The sequence below is a fragment of the Aspergillus pseudodeflectus genome, assembly GCF_044049435.1.
Source record: "Aspergillus pseudodeflectus strain CBS 756.74 chromosome Unknown BJX68scaffold_56, whole genome shotgun sequence".
Classification (NCBI taxonomy): Eukaryota; Fungi; Ascomycota; class Eurotiomycetes; order Eurotiales; family Aspergillaceae; genus Aspergillus; species Aspergillus pseudodeflectus.
The window spans coordinates 152,309-174,774 of record NW_027263832.1 but is presented as its reverse complement, the minus strand read 5'-3'; the positions used below and the strand labels follow the sequence as shown (position 1 = coordinate 174,774).

Below are 22,466 nucleotides of genomic sequence, written 5' to 3'. Positions count from 1 at the left end.
TCAGAGGTGCCAGTATGTCGGGAGATCCGCTGCTCTGCTTGCACTTCACGTTGATAGTTGATGTCTTTGTACCACTTGCGCATTATGTCTTCATTCTGGTAGCGGATGACAAAGTTGTCTACCACTCCAGGGTCTCCTTTCCAAAAAATCTGGATACGGTAGGACCCTGTGCGAGGGAACAAGGAACGTCAGCAAATGAAAAGAAAATGACACGATTTCTCTTACCTGGTTTTTGCAGCCAGACAATATCAGTCACATTCGCCATGTAGATGCGGCCTTTGAGCTGAAGCCGAGCTTTGCTCTTGCCTGCGTTGGGCTTGTCCTTGCTGCCCACGACTAGTCTGGATTTCTGTTTATTTGGGTTTATATCCTTGCAGCAGAGCAAAATCCGTTCGAAGAGATATATGTGATACTAGATCCCAAAACACAACAAGTCAGCCGGCGAATGCCAAGTTACTCAGTCTAGCGCATAGGCGCATGGAAGTGTACCAACCTCTCTTTCTGAATCTTTACCGTTGTCACCCTTGATGACTGTGAATGTCCCAAAACGGAGGAGGTCGCCGAAGGAATCGATTTTGAGGGCCTTCCAGTCGTCGACTCGTTCGTCGAGATCTCTAAATGCGGAGGCTAGCTGCTCCTTGTCGATAGCATCGTTGGCAGAATCAAGCACAGACTGAATTCCGTCGATAGCGCGCGAAATATCTGCCTGAAGCTCCGGGTCCTCCATCTGTTTGCGCAACTCCTATTCACCTGTATCAGCACTTGGAAAGATTATAATGCTGGGGTGTTCTTACTGAGAGCATCAGTGGGTACTTGGTCAAGCGCTGGAAGGGCTTGACGAAAAACCCATTAAGAGTAGCTTGTTGCGCAACCATCTGCTGTAGATCAAGAGAGCGCGGCGCCGACCGAATCTTCTCCCATTCTTTCTGGCATGTTTGATCACACCGTAGTTGATTTGCGATGAATGGTTCATACTGACGAAAAGCATCCTCCTGGGCCGTAAACAAATCACCCCAGTTTTGCCTTTCCTCGGGTAAAGCATAGTGTTGTTCCAGCCGAATTAAGAATCGCTGGGCAAAATCAAGGAGGTTGTTCAGGTTCAAGAAGATTTGATGGCTGGCATCACCAGTCAGAGCCCCGGTGTCCTCCAACTCCTTTTTGAGCGCCTGCAGGTTCTGAAGATGATGGACATAGTCGCGCTCCGTCTCCAACAACTCTTTCAAAATGTGCTCGCGCTTGGTGAGCTTCCTTCCTGTCGCCGGAGCTGCTATCCCAGTGTCAGATGGTTTATTCAGCTGGCCCTGCATCTCCAGGATGTCTAGGACGCGATTGACCATCTTTATCACCTTGGTAAACCCGATTGTGTTCTCGCCGTACAGATCCGTGATGAGAAAACAGTCCTGCTGTGGAAAGGCCAGCTCCTGTATCGCAGCTTGGAGGAACTTAAAGGTCGCCGCCTTGGGGCGTCTCGCTTCGGGGACTTTGGTGGTGTCAACCTCCAAGGGTTCATTCGGTAGAGATGCGTTGTAGATGGCTAACAGAGGGTAGCCACGTCGGAGGAAATTCCACAGCGAGGCGACGGGATCGGCGGTTCCCTGCACCCTATCCTCCTCCTCCATCTCCTGCAGATAAGGCTCGAAATCGGGGACTTCTGCAAGCCGCTTCTTGAGGTTGACGCAGCTCTGATAGATACCCTCATTGCCGCGGCGGTTTATAATATTGTCTTCGGCGACGGGACCGCCGTTCAGGCCAGCGGTGTCAGCCATGGCGACGTCCACCGACTGGGCCCGTTTGGTGGAAAAGGACGAAAGGGCAATCGACTAGCGACGGGGAACGGGAGGCTCAGATCTGCACAGCAGACGAAGGAATGGAAGAGGCAAAGACAGTCGTGGCGGCCAGCGGAGGTTGTACGAGAGTCGTCAAGTCAAGCATGGAGCACTGAAGAACGCGAGCCAGTGGACCGATGCGGGACGGATGGCGCAAGCGAGCAGCTAAGAAAAGGAGTGGAGATGCCAAAGCGGTGGTGGTGGTATGCTTCCAAAGCTGAGTCAACCGCCAGATCAGCAATATGGAGAGTTAGGCATAACATACTTTGATAAAAGAATGCTTGATCGACGCTTCGAAGTTTGAGATTATAAATACCAACACAGCTCTCTTTGTCCCTTGCTGGCCAGCTCAAAATTGCAGTTAACTGGGAGGGATCGAGATCGAAAAGAGAGGGTGGGTGTGGGGTTGCCGCTGCAGCCAGGCTGGAACCCTGGAGGAGATCAGGAGCGCCGAAGTATTATTACGGTAAGGGGATTGGAAAGTACGTTGGGCAGACAGATATAAGAATCAAAGGAGATTAAATAATTATGCTCTCCGAAATCCAAGAAGGGAGGGAAAGAGAAGAAGATGGACACGACGAAGGAGAATTAGGGAGAAACTGAAGGAGGAGTCTGGAGGACGAATGTAAGTAAACCTGAATTTCCAGGCAGCTCCGGGATGTGGTCCTGTTACCAATTTGGGACAGGAAGGGATGGAGGCCAGGGCAAAACGAGGGGTCAAACTTGACTACTATCTTACTACCAGTACTACTACTACCCATCAACAACGCAGACTGCACACTGGACTCTTTTGAGAGTGTTGCTTCCGGAAGACACTTCTCCTCTGTGTCAGACGCCCAAGCTCGGCTTCTTGAGAATATTGGGTGCTGCATCGGGTGCATGAACACGCCTCGTACGCCTCTCACACACCAAGTGTTTGAGATTCTGACTAGTCCAACGTCTTCTGCATACACCTCGATCCTGGAGGACTTGCGTCGGAACTCTCATGCCCTGTCACGGGTGACAAAGTCTCGAATCATAGTTTCTTCCCACCGGAAGTTACGGTCCCTGTGCTTCAGAAAGTGGTTTGTTCAAGCGGTTTCTATGGCCATGTAGTCTCTTTTGCATAGCCAAGCTCATTTCCCACGCTAGTACTACCGAGTCAACGGCTGTGAGAAGAAACAAAAGAAGAACCTTAAGCTCATGCAGCAAGGCGATTCAGTTTTAGCGGGGTGGGGAAACACAAGATGGCCAGTTTCAAAGTCAACAAGCGTCGGCTTCGGCACTCTGATACATCCTGTTTGCAGTCCTTCTTTCAATAATAATGATCATACTGTTTTTAGCGATGCAACTAAAGAACAGCTGTTCTCTTCATAGTTCCTAAGTCTGCTTATCGGCCGAAGGTGTCCAGGTATCCGAGGTTCTACCCAGTACCTACAGGAGTATCTACTAATTCGTACTCCAAACGCTGCAAAGCTGGGCTGCCAGTCGAACCGAATACCTACCCGGCTTCCTAAACAACTGCTCGACGACGGTATGACTCTCTCATATTCAAGACGTAACTTGGAAGAAGGATAATATTGATGAGATATAAAACTCGTCCCTCGTGTTTGCGCAAAACCCAGCCTCGAATCTTAGGAAGTAAAAGCCTTGTCATGAGAGTGCCAACTCGCTGAGACACATACTTGCTCTCGGTCTACTCCCATCTCTATAGTTTCAAAATCAAGTCTTTGTAATGATGTGTTTGATGGGGCACTCGTAGGCCATTATTTAATCCATATCTACTAGTAGTATCCTATCTAGATCATGCGGGTGGGTACATTCCACGCTTCAGTGTCATCATTGTCTCTGGAACGGCTCGACTCCGTCATCCCGACGCCCCCCTTGTCCTTTCCGTAGTACTTTCCATTAGGAACCTTGTTCTCTGCCCTTCCACGCAACTGAGCCTCGGACACAACGTACTCTGGAGTGAGGAGGCGAACTGGAGCCTTCGAGTCACCCACCGCCTTAGGCAGAAGGGCGCGTCTCTTGGCAGCTCCGTGAGAGCGGGTGGGAATAACAGAGTGTTGAGGGACAACTAACCTCTCCGCTGCCGGATTTTCTCGGTGGATAATTTCCCATGGCGAGAGACAAGGACGGCCTTGAGATTTCGATCCCTCTTCGTCTCTACCGCTCTGACCTGACCACCCCCTCTCTATCCACAGCGCCGTTTAGGTTAGATGAAGGTTATTCGGATGACTCTCGAAGCCAAGCAGATAAGGAGCTCTCGCGTACTCCCTCGGACGATGTGATGTCCATTCCTGAATGGGTGCTTGCTCATAACGAGGTCGAAAGAGCTGGTAAGTGGCGCCTCCTCTCAGTCGCATGCCGGCTTCAAGGATAGCACACCACATTTACTCACTACTTACTTGTCACTCATTTTCAGAGATCGCGTACAACCTTCTCCTCACATTGCGCACATCTACTGTCGCTTCAGTCGTGGAGCGATTAACCCCGCTGTTGCATATGGACCCCGTCCTCAAGCTCCCACCGGAAATCACCTCCGAAATCTTCTCATATCTTGACCCTCGGACACTGCTGACAGCGTCCTTGGCCTCACGGGCCTGGCGGAGTCGTGTCTTTGATTCACGCTTGTGGAAAGACCTCTATATTGGTGAGGGATGGCGTGTGGATATTGATGCGATCCACGCTTTCGAGCAGGAACATTCCGCATTGCCCCAATCTCGAAAATCGCGCTCGAGGTACGCAGACACAGACCTAGGCGAGCCGAAACTGAAAAAGCGCGTACCTTCTGGGTGGCTGGACTCGCGGTCGATGGGATCCGACGATAACAGCGTAAGTGCTGCAGAGGTCCAACAATTGCAGGTCGCCCAGAAGGTCGAAATAGACGGCGACCTTCCATTATCTGAGTTACAAAATACGTCTTCCTCTAATCCACGGGAGACTGAGAACAAGGATGGTCCCCAAATTTACCCGCCAAAAGCGATCCAAAGAACACTATCAGCCAAATCACCCCTTCTTATCCGAATGCCCAATGGGTCCGTCAAGGTTGACTGGCCTTATTTATACCGTCAACGCCGGCGCTTGGAAGATAACTGGGTCAAAGGACGATACACAAATTTCCAACTTCCGCACCCCGCGCATATGGACGAGGCTCATGGGGAATGTGTTTATGCGATCCAGTTTATTGGCAAATGGCTAGTCAGTGGTAGCCGGGACAAAACCGTTCGAGTATGGGACTTGGAGACAAAGAGGCTGTGGCACCGCCCGCTCCTTGGACACAAAAAATCAGTGCTTTGTCTTCAGTTTGATCCTAGCCCGTCTGAAGATATTATCGTATCCGGCAGCAGCGATAAGAGCGTGATCGTATGGCGATTCTCCACAGGCGAAAAGATCCATGAAATTGTTCCTGCGCACGATGACTCTGTGCTGAACCTCAGATTTGACAGTCGGTATCTTGTCACTTGCTCAAAGGATAAACTTATCAAAGTCTGGAACCGACGCCATTTATCGCCGCTCGACGAGGCCTATCCTAATGTCTCTCACGGAGTTGGAGTTACATACCCGCCGTATATCATTGACACTAGCGAGATACCGTCGCCGGTTTTAGAGGCTGAGATCGCCAAAAACCATATCCGTACTCTCGCACCGTATTCTCTGCTGATGGCGCTCGCCGGGCACACAGCTGCCGTCAATGCTATTCAGTTGAACAATGATGAGATTGTTTCAGCTTCTGGCGACCGGATGATCAGGGTCTGGAACGTCCGCAATGGTGTCTGCAAAAGGGTAATCCCTGGTCATGACAAAGGCATAGCTTGCGTTCAGTCGGATGACATGCGGATTGTTAGTGGGAGCAACGATAACACTGTTCGTATCTTTGACCACGTCTCCGGCGCGCAAGTTGCTTGCCTTAAAGGGCATAGCAATCTGGTCAGAACTGTTCAAGCCGGCTTCGGAGACCCTCCCGGCTCGGAAGAGGCCCTCAGACTCGAGGCCCTGGCGGTTGATCAGGACTTTTGGGATGCTCAGCGCTCTGGCCAAGCCGTCGATCTCGGGCCTGCTGCCATGAGACGCGCTGGCTATCGGCAGAACACGGCTGGATCAAGAGACCCACGCGACATCAACGCAGTAGGTGCTCTCATTCCACCAGGAGGAGGTGGAAGCAAATGGGGGAAAATCGTTTCTGGCTCGTACGACGAGTCCGTCATTATCTGGAGAAAGGACAGCAATGGAGAGTGGGTTGTTAGTCAGACACTGCGACAGGCTGATGCTGCTGCCAGAGCAGCTCACATCGCCCAAACGAACACACCCTCACGGTCTGGCCCTTTGCGAGGCAATGCTTTTGCTCAGCTAGCTGCTTTGGCAGCACAAGCTCGCCCAGTGCCATCGCAACCCTTGCTATCAGCCCCTGTCAGCAACACCGCCTCGAATCATCAAGGGAACCCAAGCAACCCCGCTCAGCCATTAAACACAGGCCAAAACCCACCGCAAAATCACGAATCCCCCGTCCTACCGAACTATGCGAACTTCATGAACCTCGTTGCCACCAATCTCCATCTACGACCCCCAGCCCAGTCACCTACATCTCGCATATTTAAGCTTCAATTTGATGCCCGCAAGATAGTCTGCGCCAGCCAAGACCCTCGAATCGTCGTATGGGATTTTGTCGGCGATGATGAAGAGCTAAACGAAGCTTGCCAGTTCTTCACTGGGTTATGAACCGCCTAGTGTGGAACATAATGATAATCCCGCTCTGTGTATGAGTGACAACCAACATCTTCAAACTATTTTGATATCATTAGCATCATTTGTTCTTATCCTCTTATCAGGCTCACGGGCAGCAGTGCTTGTGCTTACCTGTGCTTACCCTTTCCGTGTCCAGCATAAACCGCGTGGGTCAATTATCTTATTGTGATACTTTTTTGCATCTTGAGACCGGAGTTACGGCATTCCTTGACGTGATCTTCACCATAGCGGTAATGAGATATGAATACTGTTTCTGGGAACTGGCAAATAGAGCGTTCTTGGTTGTCACATTGGCCCTGGTTCTTGCTTTTTCCTACATAATTGTTTGAACATTCTATATCGCTTAACTGCTCCCAAGTAAGTACACGCTTGGTGAGGCCACTTGTTTGATGACCAATGCGTTCAAATAGGCGCTCGAGGACGGAGGTAGTTTGAACATAGTGTAAGATCGAAAGTTCGGGGATGTGCTGGGGAATGTATATCACGTGACACTGGAACAGCCACGCGGCTCCCGCCATCGGACATTAGACCATCATCAATCCTAGGGGTCAAGCTCGAGGGAGTTATTTCCTCCTCCCACCTTTTAACCATTCACCCCGTTATCTTTACTTTCTATCCGCAAATTTCCTGTTACTTCCGTTTGACTCCGGCGCAGTTGCGCATCTCTGATTGCTCTGGTGTCAAACTTCGCCGCCATGGCTCCCAAAGACAGCTTCTTCCGCTCGTCGGAGATGAGCTTGACTCAGCTCTATATCGCTAACGAGATCGGTCGTGAAGTTGTCAGTGCGCTGGGTGAGCTTGGGCAAGTTGAGTTTCGAGATGTAAGTTGACTCTGCGGGTGGAGGATTGATTGTTGATGTGATGGGTTGCTCACGATAACTTTCCGGACAGCTCAATTCCGAAACAAATGCCTTCCAGAAAACGTTCACGAAGGAGATCAGGCGACTGGATAATGTGGAGAGACAGCTACGTATGTCCAACATCTTCAACAAGGAGCTTGATCCCCTAGCTAACCTGCTTTTGCTGGCTAGGTTACTTCCATGCGCAAATGGACAAGGCTGGAATCCAGATGAGGTCTTCGAATGAGTTTTCCGATACTCTGGCTGCTCCCTTAGCTTCCGAAATCGATGAGCTTGCTGAACGTAGCGAGAGCCTCGAACAGCGAATCGCCTCCTTGAACGACAGTTATGAGACACTGAAGAAACGCGAGGTGGAGCTGACTGAGTGGCGTTGGGTTCTAAGGGAAACTGGAGGCTTCTTCGACCGTGCGCATACACATACCGAGGAAATTCGCCAGTCCTTTGACAACGATGAGGCACCTCTGCTCCGTGACGTTGAGCAGCAGACTCCCCGTGCCAACGGCGCGAACGGTGACGCGCATGGTCAACAGTCGTTTCTAGAGATGAACATCGGATTCGTGGCTGGTGTCATCCCTCGCGATCGGATTGGCGCTTTTGAACGAATTCTTTGGCGGACGCTTCGTGGTAACCTCTACATGAATCAATCGGAAATCCCGGACCCCATCATTGACCCCGCTACCAACGAGGAAATTCAGAAGAACGTTTTCGTTATATTCGCCCATGGAAAGAATATCATCGCAAAGATTAGGAAAATCTCGGAATCTCTTGGTGCTTCGCTCTACGGTGTGGACGAGAACAGTGAATTGCGGCGCGACCAGATTCACGAGGTCAACACACGCTTGAGCGATGTCAACAATGTCTTGCGGAACACGAAGAATACCCTCGATGCCGAACTCTCCCAGATTGCTCGCTCGTTGGCGGCATGGATGATTATAATCAAAAAGGAAAAGGCCGTTTACGACACGCTCAACAGGTTCTCTTACGATCAGGCGAGGAAGACACTTATCGCAGAGGCCTGGTGTCCGACGAGCTCGTTAGCTCTGATCAAATCGACTTTGCAAGACGTCAACGACCGTGCTGGACTGAGCGTGCCAACTATTGTCAATCAAATCCGTACTAACAAGACACCCCCGACCTATGTCCGCACAAACAAATTTACCGAAGCCTTTCAGACGATTGTCAATGCGTATGGAATCCCGAAGTACTCCGAAGCCAACCCTGGTCTGTATACCGTGGTCACCTTCCCGTTCCTGTTCGCCGTCATGTTTGGTGATTTCGGCCACGGTGGTCTGATGACCCTGGCTGCAGTCGCTATGATTTTCTGGGAAAGACAGCTTTCAAAGGCCAAACTCAACGAACTGTTTTATATGGCTTTCTACGGTCGCTACATTATGTTGATGATGGGTCTTTTCTCGATGTACACTGGTTTGATTTACAACGACATCTTCTCTAAATCGTTCACTATCCTTCCAAGTTCCTGGAAATGGCCTGATGACATCCAACAGGGCCAGGCCGTTGAAGCATCACTAAAGGGCAGCTACCGGTTTCCCTTTGGACTTGACTGGAACTGGCACGAGGCTGAGAACAGTCTCCTGTTCACCAACAGCTTGAAGATGAAGATGAGTATTGTTCTTGGATGGGCGCATATGTCCTATGCCCTTATCCTGCAATACGTCAACGCCCGCCATTTCAAGTCCAAAGTCGACATCATCGGCAACTTCATCCCAGGCTTGATTTTCTTCCAGTCCATCTTTGGTTACCTCGTCCTCACTATCATCTACAAGTGGTCAGTTGATTGGCCTGCCAGGGGACAGTCACCCCCAGGCCTGCTCAACATGCTCATTTTCATGTTTTTGTCTCCGGGTACGGTGGAGGAGGAACTCTATGGTGGACAGGGTACTGTCCAGGTTATTCTCCTGCTGCTTGCCGTGGTGCAAGTACCGATTATGCTCTTCTTCAAGCCGTTCTACCTTCGCCGTGAGCACAACCGTGCCCGCGCCCTGGGCTATCGTGGCCTTGGAGAGCAGTCCAGAGTCAGCGCTTTGGACGAAGAAGGTGATGTTGACGGCGGGGTATCCGGCGGCCGCGACAGCATCGCCAGTGACGGTGAAGGCGTCGCCATGATCGCCCAGGATCTTGGGGAGGAAGAGCACGAGGAATTTGACTTTGGAGAAGTCATGATCCACCAGGTCATCCACACCATTGAATTCTGCCTGAACTGTATCTCTCACACAGCGTCGTACCTGCGTCTCTGGGCGCTATCCCTCGCACACCAACAGCTCTCTATTGTCCTCTGGGATATGACCCTTGGGACTGCCTTTGAACAGGAGCAGCCCACCGTGCGAGCGATTATGATTGTGGTTACATTCTACCTCTGGTTCACCCTTACCATTGCCATTCTCTGTGTCATGGAGGGTACCAGCGCTATGCTGCACTCTCTCCGTCTCCATTGGGTCGAAGCCATGAGCAAGCATTTCATGGGTGAAGGCTTGCCTTTCACGCCTTTCAGCTTCAAGACCCTTCTTGAAGAAGATCCTGTTGATTAAGCTTTTTGGTCCTCTCTTTGACTTTCTCTTTTCTTCTCTTGTTGCATCTTGATGTATTGTATATTCCTGATAGGAAATCCAATAGATTAGACGAGGCATCTGGTGCCAGTGTCTAGATATACTCTAAAACTTCCCGATTAATATGCTGAGTTTGTGAAATGGCATGTTCAAACAGGATTGAGGTAAGGCTCGCGGAGATAGTCTTTATGTATCTAATTATCAAGCAAGCGCCCAGGGAGTGACTAATGGACGCTTTGCGATGAACCAACGCCTTTGTTGTATCCCTCAGTACATATAAGTCACGTGATAATAATATCCATCCTCCGCGACACCATCTGGGCGAAATCCATGGATCATTTCTATGCTCGCCTCCCATCACGCAGTAGAGGTATCAACAAGCGCACGATGCCACGCAACTGCGGTGCCAGCCTATATTACCGCCACAAATGACACCCTCCTCAACCCCATCGACACATGTGACACCCACCTCCCAAAAGCCATCATCGTCTACCCTGACCACAACCCTCCTCAACTACGCCGTCTTCACCTTCCTTTCCATCATCCTCCTCTGCCTCATCATTCTGACCCCCGCCGATGCAATCTATCAATGTTATGTTACCCACCGCCTCACGAATATTTTCATCATTACCGGCGGATACGTGGTCACTTTCCTCCTAGTGGTTCTTATCTACGCTACACGGATCTACACGAATAGGACTGTGCTTAGTGGGATTCCGAAGGCCTGGATTCCGGTTGAGAGGGAGGATGTTGGAAAGTCTGTGCGAAGACTTGTCGTTGAAGGCCTGAGGAGAAGCGCGCTTGTCGCTTATGGTGCGAGGCCGAGGGATCTATCTACAAAGGATACGGCTGCTGGTGCGCGCGGTGTATCAGGGAATGATAGTGGTTATGGCGCTGGCGCCGTAGTAGATGGTGCAGATGATGGTGAAGAGATTAGGGGTCTACTGCGAGGGTTTGACTACGACATCGACCCAGCGCATCCACCTTGGGGAATTATCGAGCATCCCGGGTGGTCAGCGCCTTCGGCCGCGCCCTCTGCGGTAGGCGGCCATTTACCACCAGATTTATGCTACCGCACTGTAGTCCGCGAACTACCGCACCTCATCGAAGCAAAAGCTGTCTCGCTTGCCCCGCCAGATCCAATCTTCTCGTCACCGACGAGCCACCTACACACGGACGACTGGGCGCGATCGGAAGAAGAAATCGAGGGCAACATCCCTGACACGCGCATCGTCGAGATCCTGCGCCGCTCCGCAACAACGTCTCTCCGGGGTTACATGCAGCATCTTACAGAGATGGGCGTCATCAACCCGCCCGAATCAGGCACCGAGTTTCTCTCCCTCTACGAGCGCGCACGGTTCTCTGGCCGAGACCTCCACGAGTCCGAGTTCCGCGAGCTAATGGGAGTTTTTGCGGATGTGTTGAGAGGCATGCGCTTCTCTCCAGAGCACCTAGACCCCGATCACCAATTTCTGGATATGGACATGAATCCAGACAGGAGGCGAGGTACATCACTATTCGCCTCCGAAACACAGTCCGAATCCATTCTCGGGCCTTCGGACGAAGAGGGCGAGACCGAGACAGACACCCTCGGCTCCGCGTCTATATCCTTACCCGCCAATTCCCCGGCGTACGGCTTCGCCCGTCATCAACGGTTCGCAAACGAGAATCTGGATGGGGATGGGGCGTCTAGGGGCTCACCGCAGCGGGCGAGCCGGACACCCTCGACACACTCGCTCAGGCCAGTCCGGTCGCATGTCTCCGGCGGCTCAGGGTCGATCATGAGTTCGAGCGCCGGGTCGGGATCGGGAGGGAGTGTGATACGCCTGGCTGATGCTCGGGCGGAGAACGCCTCCGGCTTGCCGTACGTTATACATAATAATAGATAGGTAGCTGGTTCTATCGTTCGATACCGAGTTCCACTTCGGTTTAATTCATAATCTTGTATATATTTCTCTTTTTCCTCTCATTCTTAACATTGAATGACTCCCGATGGACCACCTTGAACGAGAGGTACGAAAATGATGAAATCCCGATATGACGTCATGTACATCGCGTCGTTCTGTTGGAACTTCTATGATGATTTTATACGCCTATGTACCTGTCTAGATATATAATTGGGTAGACGCTTCATCTACCCACCGAAACCGTCCCAAAAAGCAAGTATCCCATGTAACCCATGAATCTAACCGAAGACCATATAGGCAGTAAATATAGAGATAAAAGGAGAAGCAGCGCTCAATCGTAAAGTAGAAGAGTATGCGAAATATACACAGAAGCAGAAGATTTGTATCAGTCGGTCCGGCTCGGTTTGGCTTATATTTTCGTTCGGTCTGTGCGGGCGATGAATTATAAATTGGGGAGGCGTTATGTAGGAGAGAGAGCGAAGAGAAGCGTCTACTCCTCCTCCATCTCCGCGGTGTCCACCCAGCCGCGAGACATCTCGACCGCTTTCGACCACTGCTTGTACATCTTCGCGCTTTGCTTCGGGGAGATGGCGGGCTCGAAGGAGGTTCGGTTGGCGCGGTTCATGTTCTTGAGTTCGCTGAACTCCTTCCAGATGTCGATGGCGAAACCGGCGGCAATTGCGGCGCCCAGCGCTGTCGTCTCGTGCATTGCCGGTCGTTCGACGGGGATTTGTATAATGTCTGCTTGGGTCTGGAGGCGGGGCAGGTTAGCGGACTAAGCTTTTTTGGAGATTCTGTTTCAGACTGCGTGTGTAACTCACCTGCATGCAAATGTCGGAATTGCTCATTCCTCCATCAACAGCGAGCTCGGAAAGCTTGTGGCCGCTGTCCATCTCCATGGCGTCGAGAATGGCTTTCGTTTGAAAGCATGCAGCTTCCATGGTAGCACGGGCGATGTGGCCACGCTGTGTATGTTGTGTGATTCCAACTGAAGAACAAGGTCAGTCAGTGGTAATCAATCTGCTTGTTTTGATAGTGCTTACAGATAGTTCCCTTGGCGTCATCAATCCAGTACGGCGCAAAGAGACCACTGAAGGCTGTGACGAAAACGCAGCCTCCACTGTCTGGGACTGTTGCAGCCACCTCACTGACTTTTCGCGAATCTCGGAAGAAACCCATGTTGTTCATCAGGAAGGAGACACCACTTCCAGCGACAGCCACACTTCCTTCAAGTGCATAGACGGGCTTTCGATTCCGTCCGAGCTGGAATCCGACTGTACCGAGCAGACCATGCTTGGAAATGACGGGCTTTTCGCCAACGTTGTAAAGAAGGAAGCAACCTGTGCCGTATGTGTTCTTTGCGCTTCCAGGTGTGAACGCGCAGTGTCCGACTAACGCCGCAGACTGGTCTCCAAGACAGCTAGTAATCGGTACGCCCTCAAGTGGACCTGACCGGATGTAGCCGTAGCCGTCGGGATCAGACGAAGGAATAATCCGGGGCAGTCGAATCTTCTTGCGATCAAGTCCGAAAAAGTCCAAAAGCCGCTGGTCGTAATCAAGAGTTTCAAGGTTCATGAACATGGTTCTCGAAGCGTTGGTCACATCAGTTACATGGACACGGCCCTCTGGACCACCGTTCAAGTTGTATAGGAGCCAAGAATCAACGGTGCCAAAAGCGAGTCGCCCTTCTTCGTAAGCCTGCTTGACTGCCTCGTTGTTGCGGATCAACCACAACAAAGAGACCGAGGATGGGTATGTGGAGAGCGGCAAGCCGCAGATGTTCTTCAGATCATCTGCACCTTTCTCCTCTTTCAGCTCCCGAACAAGGCCCTTTGTTCGAGTGTCTGGCCAAGCAACTGCGTGACACAGAGGCTCACCCGTTTCCCAGTCCCAGCAGAGCGTCGTCTCACGTTGACTAGTGATACCAATAGCTTCGATATCTGACTTTGAGTGGCCGAGGGCAAGGAATGTCTTCATGGCCTCTTCAATACAGGTGTACACCGAATCCACCAGCTCGAGAGGATCTTGTTCATGCCATCTAATGAAGAGGAAAGAGGTGTAAGCGGTTACCAAGGTCGAGGAGTTCGAGTCTGGAGATATGCATACCCTGAGTGCTCATGGATCTGACGGAATTCTGACTGGTACTTCGCAATGGGATTCCCCGTGCAGTCGAATATGATGAAACGTGTACTTGTGGTACCCTGGTCAATTGCACCAATAAAGCGGTCTTTCAGGTTGTCGTTGCGGCGGTCTTCGTCCTGGATCAGAGAACGAGGGCCGTCGTGTGAGAAGCTGGCGCGGATTCTGACTTCATGATGCTGTTCTTGTTGACTCTCAATCTCGGCGTCGAGATCAGACATGTCAAAGGGGTTTCGGCGCATGGTGACTGTGGCGTATAATCTCCGGGGGAGGTAAAAGTGACGAGAAAGATAGTTCGAGCAATTACGCCACCAGATTGATAGTTACGGCGGAGCGGAGAGAGGAGGGGAAGAGTGTGCCGGAATTGAGCTACGTGATGTGACAAGAGTACAGTCCGGGGAAGCGTAAGGCGGATAAGTGAGGAGAAAGAGGAGAAAGTTGAGAGAGAGAGAGAGAAGAGACAGGGAACGCGGCCAAGATCAATTGCGAAGGATGGTGACGTAGCCAGGCGAAGACGGAGGAACGGCGCGTGGAGAGGACTGAAAGTTGGAACTGAAAGTGGCGACGAGGATCAATAGGGCAGAGAACAAGAAGATATGACGATGGAAACGGCAAGTCGCAGCCCGATTAGGAGAGAGGAGGGGAATATGAATTAGAGTATTACTGTTCAACGGCCTACTGAGCAACAACTGAGATCATCGAGAGGGAAGGGCAGAGGAAAACCGGCTGTCGAGGAGGGGCAGAGGGGACGAGGGGACTCTTTAGTAGCCCAGCAGCGGAGTGGGCACTGGGCCGGGATCACCTTCGGATTTCATGAACAGCAGGCGTTATACAAGCAGATTAGACGTGGTTCCTGCTTCCGAGATGATGAAGAATTCAAGGCATTACTTCCATGACGGAGAATGGTGGGGGCGTGGGGAAGAAACGCGATCGCTCACGGGTTTTCTATTTGCTTCTCAAATCCAGGCTCTCGTTTTCCATCTTTTTTTTCTGATCAGACGACCATGCTTACTCCATACTCCAGACAGCTTTGCTCATGCTCCCCTGACATCGATTGCGAGTCCTCGAATGCTTGGTCAAGGACCCTCGCCCGTTGCGGAAGGTTAGCCGCTGGCCAGGGAGCCCTCTAAGTCTCGGCCCTCCCATTCCCCCTCACATGACGGTCCCTCGATTGCGCTGCAGAAGACTATCCTGACTATCACGCCCATCACTCGACTATAGACAGTTCTCCCTGCGCCTCGGGTCAATCACCGGTACTCTCCAGCAGCAGTATAAAACTATTAATACTCCTTGTGACCCAACCCCTGGGCCCGGTAAATAAACCGGTCTTGGGCTCGATTGATCGTCTGTGCACCTGACAGTCGAGAATTTCCCCCTCTGCAAATCTAGACCCCTGCTGACTGCCCAGCCCCTCGTCCTCTGATTCACGGAGAAATTATTCGACAATTTGACATGTTGACACCAAATTCTTCCTCCAGATAAGCCATTTGACTCGGTTCGGCCTTGGCGCCGCTTCTCCGACCTTCCTTTAACCTTCTATTCCGGAGATCCACGAGTTCTCCCGAACACTTTACCCCCCAAGTTTACCCGCTTCTGGAGTCTGGACTCTGTGGATTTTGGGGTAAATCGTAGATAACCCGTCGTCCGGGATTTTTCCCGGAGCTGACAACTCCATTCGCTCGGTGAAATCTATGCAAAATGATCTCTTCGATATGTAAGCTATTTGTGATACAAATACAGTCAAGAAACATGGAGAGATGCTCGTTAACCAGCATGCTATGAGCTTGGCCGGTTGCGGTTACCCTCTCAAATGCACAAGATATAAGGCAATTGTAGGGGAAGGGAAGACGAAAACTGTGCAGAGGTATACAACAGAAAACATGATATTTATTCCGCTGAAGCTCGCGGCGACCCTTGCACCCCCGATGGCGAACCTAGATTTGTCGCCTGAAGCGCCTCGGGCAGCTTGAGCGGTGCGTCCGGTGTCAGGACGAGCTTGTCGAGTTTTTCACCCTTCAGAACCTTCTCCATTTCCTCCTTCGTAAGCGTTTCGTACTCGATGAGAGCTTTGGTCAATAGTTCCAATTCATTTCTCTTCTCCGTCAAGATCTTGGTAGCCCGTTGGCGGGCTTCCTCGACCAATCGTCGGACCTCGGCCTCGATTTCCTGCTTCGTTTCTGAAGACAGGCTATCGTAATTCGTCGACAGATCAACATTTCCAAGTTTCTCTGAATACCCGAATTGGGTAACTAGGGTAAAGGCTGTCTGCGTGGCTTGTCGGAGATCCTAGTGGTAATTAACATACTGTGAATTGCAGGAAGATTTAGGGAGAATACCTGAGTTATGCCACTGGTAACTTGATCAGTACCAAAAACGAGCTCTTCGGCCGCTCTGCCGCCCATTGAGACGTCGATGTCGCTCAGATATTGAGTATAGTTCTTCGAGACCATATCCATTTCGGGCAAGAAATGGGTCAATCCCAGAGCCATTCCTCGAGGGACAATTGTGATCTTGTAAAGTGGCATAGAGGACGGGGAGAAGTAGGCAACAAGAGCATGACCAGCCTCATGATACGCAGTGAGGAGTTTGTCCTTATCTTGGATGATCCTGCTGCGAGCTTCCGCGCCCATGATGATCTTGTCCTTAGCCCAATCCAGATCTGTCGGTGTGACTTTGGTCTGCTTGTTCTTGCTAGCATATATGGCGGCTTGGTTGACCAAGTTCTCCAAATCGGCGCCGGAGAACCCGGGAGTACCGCGAGCGAGCACTCCAACATCGACATCAGTGGCTATTTGAATGTTCTTCATGTGATGTTTCAAGATCTCCATTCGACCCCGGACGTCTGGGAGGTCGACAACGACCTTTCGATCAAATCGACCAGGACGAGTCAAAGCCTTGTCTAGCAGCTGTGGGTAATTGGTGGCCGCAAGAATGATGACTCCGGTTGCTTGAGAAAATCCATCAAGCTCAGTCAGAAGCTGATTCAGTGTTTGCTTCACATAGGCTGCATCTCTCTCGTTCCTCTTAGCGCCAATAGCATCCAGTTCGTCAATGAAGATAATGGCAGGTGACTTGGCTCGCGCTTGTGTGAAGAGTTCGCGGACCCGTTTAGCACCAACTCCCACATACACTTCATCAAATTCGGAGCCAGACATGTAGAAGAATGGAACTCCAGCCTCTCCAGCAACAGCGCGGGCGAGTAGCGTTTTTCCGGTACCAGGAGGCCCAACAAGCAGAACACCTTTGGGCAATTTGCCACCTAGTGAGGAAAACCGTTCCGGGTTCAACAGAAACTCAACAAGCTCTTGGAGCTCATCCTTCGCTTCGTCGCATCCATGGACATCACTGAAGCGGACGGTTTGATGCTGGGGCTGAGCCTCGTTGTTTTGTGGCCCTTTGATGTTCTTCATAACACCTGTGGTCTCGACGAGGATGGTAACCAGAACCAAAGACATGTACGAAAAGAAGGCAAAGTAGAGAAGGAATTTGACCCAGCGGAAAACGGCACTACCCAAGGACTCCTCAACGACAACGTACAAGGGAGCCTCTTTGGCGCCGGTACCAGTCTGCTTAGAAGCGACTCCAACATTTCCACCAAGGTTTTGCGCCGCGATTGCTTGTCCGACGGCTTGGACCTGATCTTGGCTAAGACCCTGTGTCGCATTTGAGGCCGCTGCTACCGAGGCCCCGCCAACACGCTCCAAAGCTTTCTGATAGATAGTCTCCGAGAGCGAATTGCCAGCGAAATGGCCGCTTCTGTAACGCTCAATCACGATAGCCGGCATATTAGCGCGGAGAAGTGCTTGGTAGAAAGCATTTTGGGCATTTGCACTGCTGGGGTTGTTATTTGCCGTCTTTTCCTTCTGCGCCAGCAAGTTATGAGACGGTCCTCCGAAGATGAATCGTTGCCGATCGAGAATGGGTGTGTTGCTAGTCGGTGAGGGGAGATGGGTACGATTTGGCGGCGTGGCCAGAGCCGAATACTTTCGGAATGAGAATGGCGATGTGTGATAGAAGGTGAACCTTGGGGTGGCGGACGTCTGTCCGGTGCGGTTCAAGGACGACCTGAAGGTCCTGGACATCAAAGGCAAAGAATTTGACGCCGAAACCACCATGTTCTAACCGAATAACAAAGTGTGAGATGCGCAAGGCTTGTATGAATGGGAGAGTATCTTACCAGCTTGGGAATCGGAAGTTGAAAGGCCATCTTTGAGAGCGGCGCTGGGCCGCAACAATCAGAGAAGCAAACTCTCAAGTAGGGCGGTCGACGGATACGAGGGAGAAATAAGGATATAGATTATCGTTCGAATGCGACAAAAGCCATCACTGACTGGGAGCGGATGGCAAGGTAACAGGCATCTGTTTGATGACTCCGGACTGCTTGTCGGAGAGGCGGCGGCGAATGCCAATTGCTAATCGTTGCCATTGTGGTGTGACCAGCATGCCGTACTTCGAATCACGTGCTTAGTCTGTCCCCAACGAGCATCTTCACAGCAGCTCTCGATCACCTGCACCAAGATATCTCAAGGGCGAGGGAGAGTGAGACTCGAACTCAATATTCTCAATCTATGTTCCTGGTTTTGGTGGCGCAAACTTTATGGGTTTTCCATACGTTTATTCAGATCTGCCACTAGCCTTGTCTCTATTTGTGGTACCCCGTTCTGCAGGACATGACGATTTACTGGCAAGTAGGATGAGCCAAGTTCAAACCCGAAGACTCGTGACTTGTCATAGACTTTCCTCGAGGTCGTTCGATATATGACCGCTTGGTAACGTGCCTCCGGTGGTTTAGCATAGGCTATACCCGCATATATATATATATATGTGTGTGTGTGTCGACTTCACCAGTATATATTGATCCACAGTTCCGGAGGGACAGAAGCATGCCCTAACACCATTCAATTTGAATATGCCCTCAAGAATCATCTTCCTCATGGGCGCTCCCACAACCTCAAGCCTACAGTGGGATGAAAATGGTTTATTGAGCACATCCATACCGCCATTTCAAGACCCTGATGTCCATGGTGTCCATGATGAAGCACACCAGCTATTTCTGAAGACCGATTCAGTAAAGTGGAGGCTATTGCAAGAACCAATCATTGCAGAAACGCTTCCTCCAAAGCGCTCGTCGACTCTTACTGATAGAGCCCAATTCCTGACAACTCATCATCTTGCAACGTCTGCTGGTACACGAACAACTGGACCAGAGGAATCGGAACTCTCCAAGTTTTACGATCACTCGTTCACTGTGCACGAGACATCAGAGATATCTGCGAACGCCCCCGCTGGAGAATCTGGTATAGAGAGTGGTCTTTGGACTGAAAGCACTCAGACCTCTATTGTGAGCAACGATGAAGGAGAAACCTTGAAGTTCAGGCAGTCTGTTTCAGGTGGCCTCACAAACCTACAAGACATACCCAGCGCAGATTATCTGAATTCGATTATGCCACAGACTATGACGGTCAACCTTATTGTTGCGGTTATCGAAATACGACCACCACGGCGCATTGTGACAAGGCAGTGGAGGAGAGAACTGGATATCGTTGAAGCTGTGGTTGGGGATGAAACTCGGACCGGGTTTGGGGTCACATTCTGGCTTCCTCCGAGCGATGACGCTGCCGCTCACGGTTGCGGCGATGACAGCGGAAAGGACATTCGAACGTCGCTTATGCGACTTCGACCACGGGATATTGTCCTGCTACGCACGGTAGGACTGGGCTGTTTCCGGGAACGGGTCTATGGGCAAAGTCTGCGAAGAGGGCTAACCAAGATCGAGCTTCTACACCGACGGCAGGTGGACGCAACGGATACAAGCGGTATCTATAAACTGCGGGACATACTGAACCACGAGGCCAAGAATGATGATCTGCCGCTGGTGAAAGTGAGCAAGGTACGAGAGTGGATCAGACGATTTGTGGACTCCGTTCCGGATCCAGCAGGCGGTGGTACCAGACCTGGACGGACTGTGATGACTTTGCCCCCTGACACCCAGGAAGATGTGTTATAATTAGAAATGTGAACGTCATCTTCTGGATGAAAGCTTAGGAAGATCAAGATGGTGCTCTCCAGGATGAGAGCAAAGCATTGGTTGAGTTGAAGGGTCAATGTCACCGTCACCTCGAATACCGATGTTATGGGACAACGTCTAATTCGGTCGAACCAGGATACGGAGTACCAATTCCCAATTGACGGATTTTGGGACACTCTACCCCTGAATCATATGCATGTGTCTTCTTTGTCCCGAAAGTTGCATGACTGTGTGCTCGAGGGTCACAAGATGAAGTTGAGTTGAGAGAGTAGGACCTTGTAAGTGCTCTCGGGCGTAGCCGGGAGCCTCGGAGCTGATCCAGTCACAGACTTTCTAAGGATGTGCCTTGCGCCAGGTTCAAATCATTCAATCCCTGGGGTTTCAATGATTGAACGAACCATCGTGCAAGAACACTGGCGGTTGTCCATTCGAATGCGAAGATTTGATCCAGGGGCAAGTTGAGCCCCACGAAGACCACCTGATATTATGCTGCGCACCTGATCCTGTAACAGAAGTGTACTAGTAAGATACCAAGCCAATGAGGGGCCGCATTAGTGCCCCTGTGGCGGTTGTCCGCAAGCGTCGTTCGCTGGACGAGGTTGCAATTGGGTGCGATCGGAGGAGGAGGTGGTACCTTACAGTACAATTCAGCGTCTCAGTGCTCTCAACTTTGAAGGCTCAACGTGTTCTCCTGGCTTTTTATACCGCGCTGGTCGTTTATCTTCTCGGCCTCTTTCTTTGGGATTATACCTGGGTCTCTCCCGCGTTCAAGTATCTCAATTGACTACCTTCTGCCGTTCCTTCCCATATATCTTACCTCCGCCAACCACTCCGACGTGCGGACATCGCGCTTCCCCCCTGTGACCTCCCCGCCCGCATTCCGACTCGAGCTCCATCCCCTAACACTACCTACCACCCATTGATATTATTCTACCACAACTATGAAGGGTACGGGCTTCTTTCAAGCAGTGCGAACGAGGGGAGAATGTTTGGTCTGACCTGCACTTGCTTACAGCACTTATTCTTGTCGGTGGTTTCGGTACCCGCTTGCGGCCTCTGGTGAGCCCACTCCATGATCTTTTCTTGCTGGATATAGCATCGCGGAGCTTGATGAACTTGAAGCTGACCTGCTCGGTATCGTCACTAGACCCTTACTCTCCCGAAGCCCCTCGTGGAGTTCGGTAACCGTCCTATGATCCTGCACCAAGTCGAGAGTCTCGCTGCTGCTGGTGTGACCGACATTGTCCTCGCTGTCAACTACCGCCCAGATGTCATGGTCTCAGCGCTGAAGAAGGTATGAATGTCTTACAGCACCAATATACACCCCGTTACTTATTCCACCTCGACGTGCTAGTACGAAGAGCAATACAATGTCAAGATTGAATTCTCCGTCGAGTCCGAACCGCTCGGAACTGCTGGTCCGTTGAAACTGGCAGAGAAGATCTTGGGCAAAGACGACTCTCCTTTCTTTGTCCTGAACTCCGATGTTATTTGCGACTATCCCTTCAAGCAACTAGCCGATTTCCACAAGGCGCACGGCGACGAGGGCACAATCGTTGTCACCAAGGTGGATGAGCCCTCGAAATATGGAGTGGTCGTCCACAAGCCCAACCACCCCTCTCGCATTGACCGATTCGTTGAGAAGCCTGTCGAGTTTGTGGGTAATCGCATCAACGCAGGTATCTATATCCTGAACCCCAGCGTGTTGAAGCGCATCGAATTACGCCCAACCTCGATCGAACAAGAAACATTCCCCGCTGTCTGCAAAGATGGCCAACTACACTCGTTTGACCTGGAGGGATTCTGGATGGACGTCGGTCAACCCAAGGATTTCCTTACCGGCACCTGCCTTTACCTCACATCGCTGACGAAGCGCAATTCGAAACTACTTGCCGCCAGTTCAGAGCCTTACGTATACGGTGGGAATGTCATGGTTGACCCGTCTGCGAAGATTGGAAAGAACTGCCGCATCGGCCCCAACGTCGTCATTGGCCCAAATGTCGTGATTGGTGACGGTGTTCGTCTGCAGCGCTGCGTGCTGATGGAGAACACCAAGGTCAAGGACCACGCCTGGATCAAGTCCACCATTGTTGGATGGAACAGCTCCGTCGGCCGATGGGCTCGCTTGGAGAATGTAACCGTGCTCGGAGACGATGTGACAATCGCTGACGAGGTTTACGTCAATGGTGGATCCATCTTGCCGCACAAGAGCATCAAGCAGAACGTTGATGGTGAGTTTTTCTCCCCCGGATTCTCCTTCTATCCAAGCCCCTAACTTGGTACAGTCCCTGCGATTATCATGTAACCGACGAATCACTTGTTACCCTAATATTTACCCTATCACCACCCCTATCAACCTACCCACACGCCCACAAACACATCAGATGCATAGAACCGGAGTCCATTTGCGCCTTTAC

The 22,466-nt window shown here is 51.2% G+C and overlaps 7 protein-coding genes across 7 annotated transcripts; 4 read left to right on the top strand and 3 right to left on the bottom strand.

The window, feature by feature from the left end:
* Positions 1-425: 425 nt before the first annotated feature.
* Positions 426-2,410, bottom strand: BJX68DRAFT_171038 (Rho family guanine nucleotide exchange factor CDC24). Its single transcript, XM_071037054.1, has one exon. It carries the CDS (start codon positions 1,764-1,766, stop codon positions 756-758), a length of 1,011 nt encoding a protein of 336 aa, XP_070894701.1. The 5' UTR covers positions 1,767-2,410; the 3' UTR covers positions 426-755.
* A 1,499-nt stretch (positions 2,411-3,909) lies between these two features.
* On the top strand, positions 3,910-7,024 carry BJX68DRAFT_245337 (F-box and WD domain protein). The gene is made up of 2 exons (XM_071041484.1): positions 3,910-4,144; positions 4,231-7,024. The coding sequence occupies exons 1-2, from the start codon at positions 3,925-3,927 to the stop codon at positions 6,522-6,524; spliced, it is 2,514 nt and encodes an 837-aa protein (XP_070894700.1). The 5' UTR covers positions 3,910-3,924; the 3' UTR covers positions 6,525-7,024.
* A 73-nt stretch (positions 7,025-7,097) lies between these two features.
* Positions 7,098-10,176, top strand: BJX68DRAFT_170978 (H(+)-transporting V0 sector ATPase subunit a). The gene is made up of 3 exons (XM_071037053.1): positions 7,098-7,372; positions 7,443-7,521; positions 7,583-10,176. The coding sequence occupies exons 1-3, from the start codon at positions 7,247-7,249 to the stop codon at positions 9,955-9,957; spliced, it is 2,580 nt and encodes an 859-aa protein (XP_070894699.1). The 5' UTR covers positions 7,098-7,246; the 3' UTR covers positions 9,958-10,176.
* A 102-nt stretch (positions 10,177-10,278) lies between these two features.
* Positions 10,279-12,256, top strand: BJX68DRAFT_170966 (uncharacterized protein). Its single transcript, XM_071037052.1, has one exon. The coding sequence runs from the start codon at positions 10,404-10,406 to the stop codon at positions 11,862-11,864; it is 1,461 nt and encodes a 486-aa protein (XP_070894698.1). The 5' UTR covers positions 10,279-10,403; the 3' UTR covers positions 11,865-12,256.
* Positions 12,119-14,547, bottom strand: BJX68DRAFT_170961 (glycerol kinase). The gene is made up of 4 exons (XM_071037051.1): positions 13,989-14,547; positions 12,926-13,920; positions 12,704-12,870; positions 12,119-12,633 (listed from the first exon to the last, which is right to left on the bottom strand). Exons 1-4 carry the CDS (start codon positions 14,261-14,263, stop codon positions 12,373-12,375), a joined length of 1,698 nt encoding a protein of 565 aa, XP_070894697.1. The 5' UTR covers positions 14,264-14,547; the 3' UTR covers positions 12,119-12,372.
* A 1,272-nt stretch (positions 14,548-15,819) lies between these two features.
* Positions 15,820-19,121, bottom strand: BJX68DRAFT_258051 (i-AAA protease YME1; the record flags this gene model as incomplete). The annotated part of the gene is made up of 4 exons (XM_071043459.1): positions 15,820-15,875; positions 15,956-16,307; positions 16,358-18,044; positions 19,033-19,121. 4 exons carry the CDS (start codon positions 19,119-19,121, stop codon positions 15,820-15,822), a joined length of 2,184 nt encoding a protein of 727 aa, XP_070894696.1.
* A 1,869-nt stretch (positions 19,122-20,990) lies between these two features.
* Positions 20,991-22,354, top strand: BJX68DRAFT_258049 (mannose-1-phosphate guanyltransferase; the record flags this gene model as incomplete). The annotated part of the gene is made up of 4 exons (XM_071043458.1): positions 20,991-21,017; positions 21,197-21,343; positions 21,404-22,280; positions 22,335-22,354. The coding sequence occupies 4 exons, from the start codon at positions 20,991-20,993 to the stop codon at positions 22,352-22,354; spliced, it is 1,071 nt and encodes a 356-aa protein (XP_070894695.1).
* Positions 22,355-22,466: the final 112 nt, after the last annotated feature.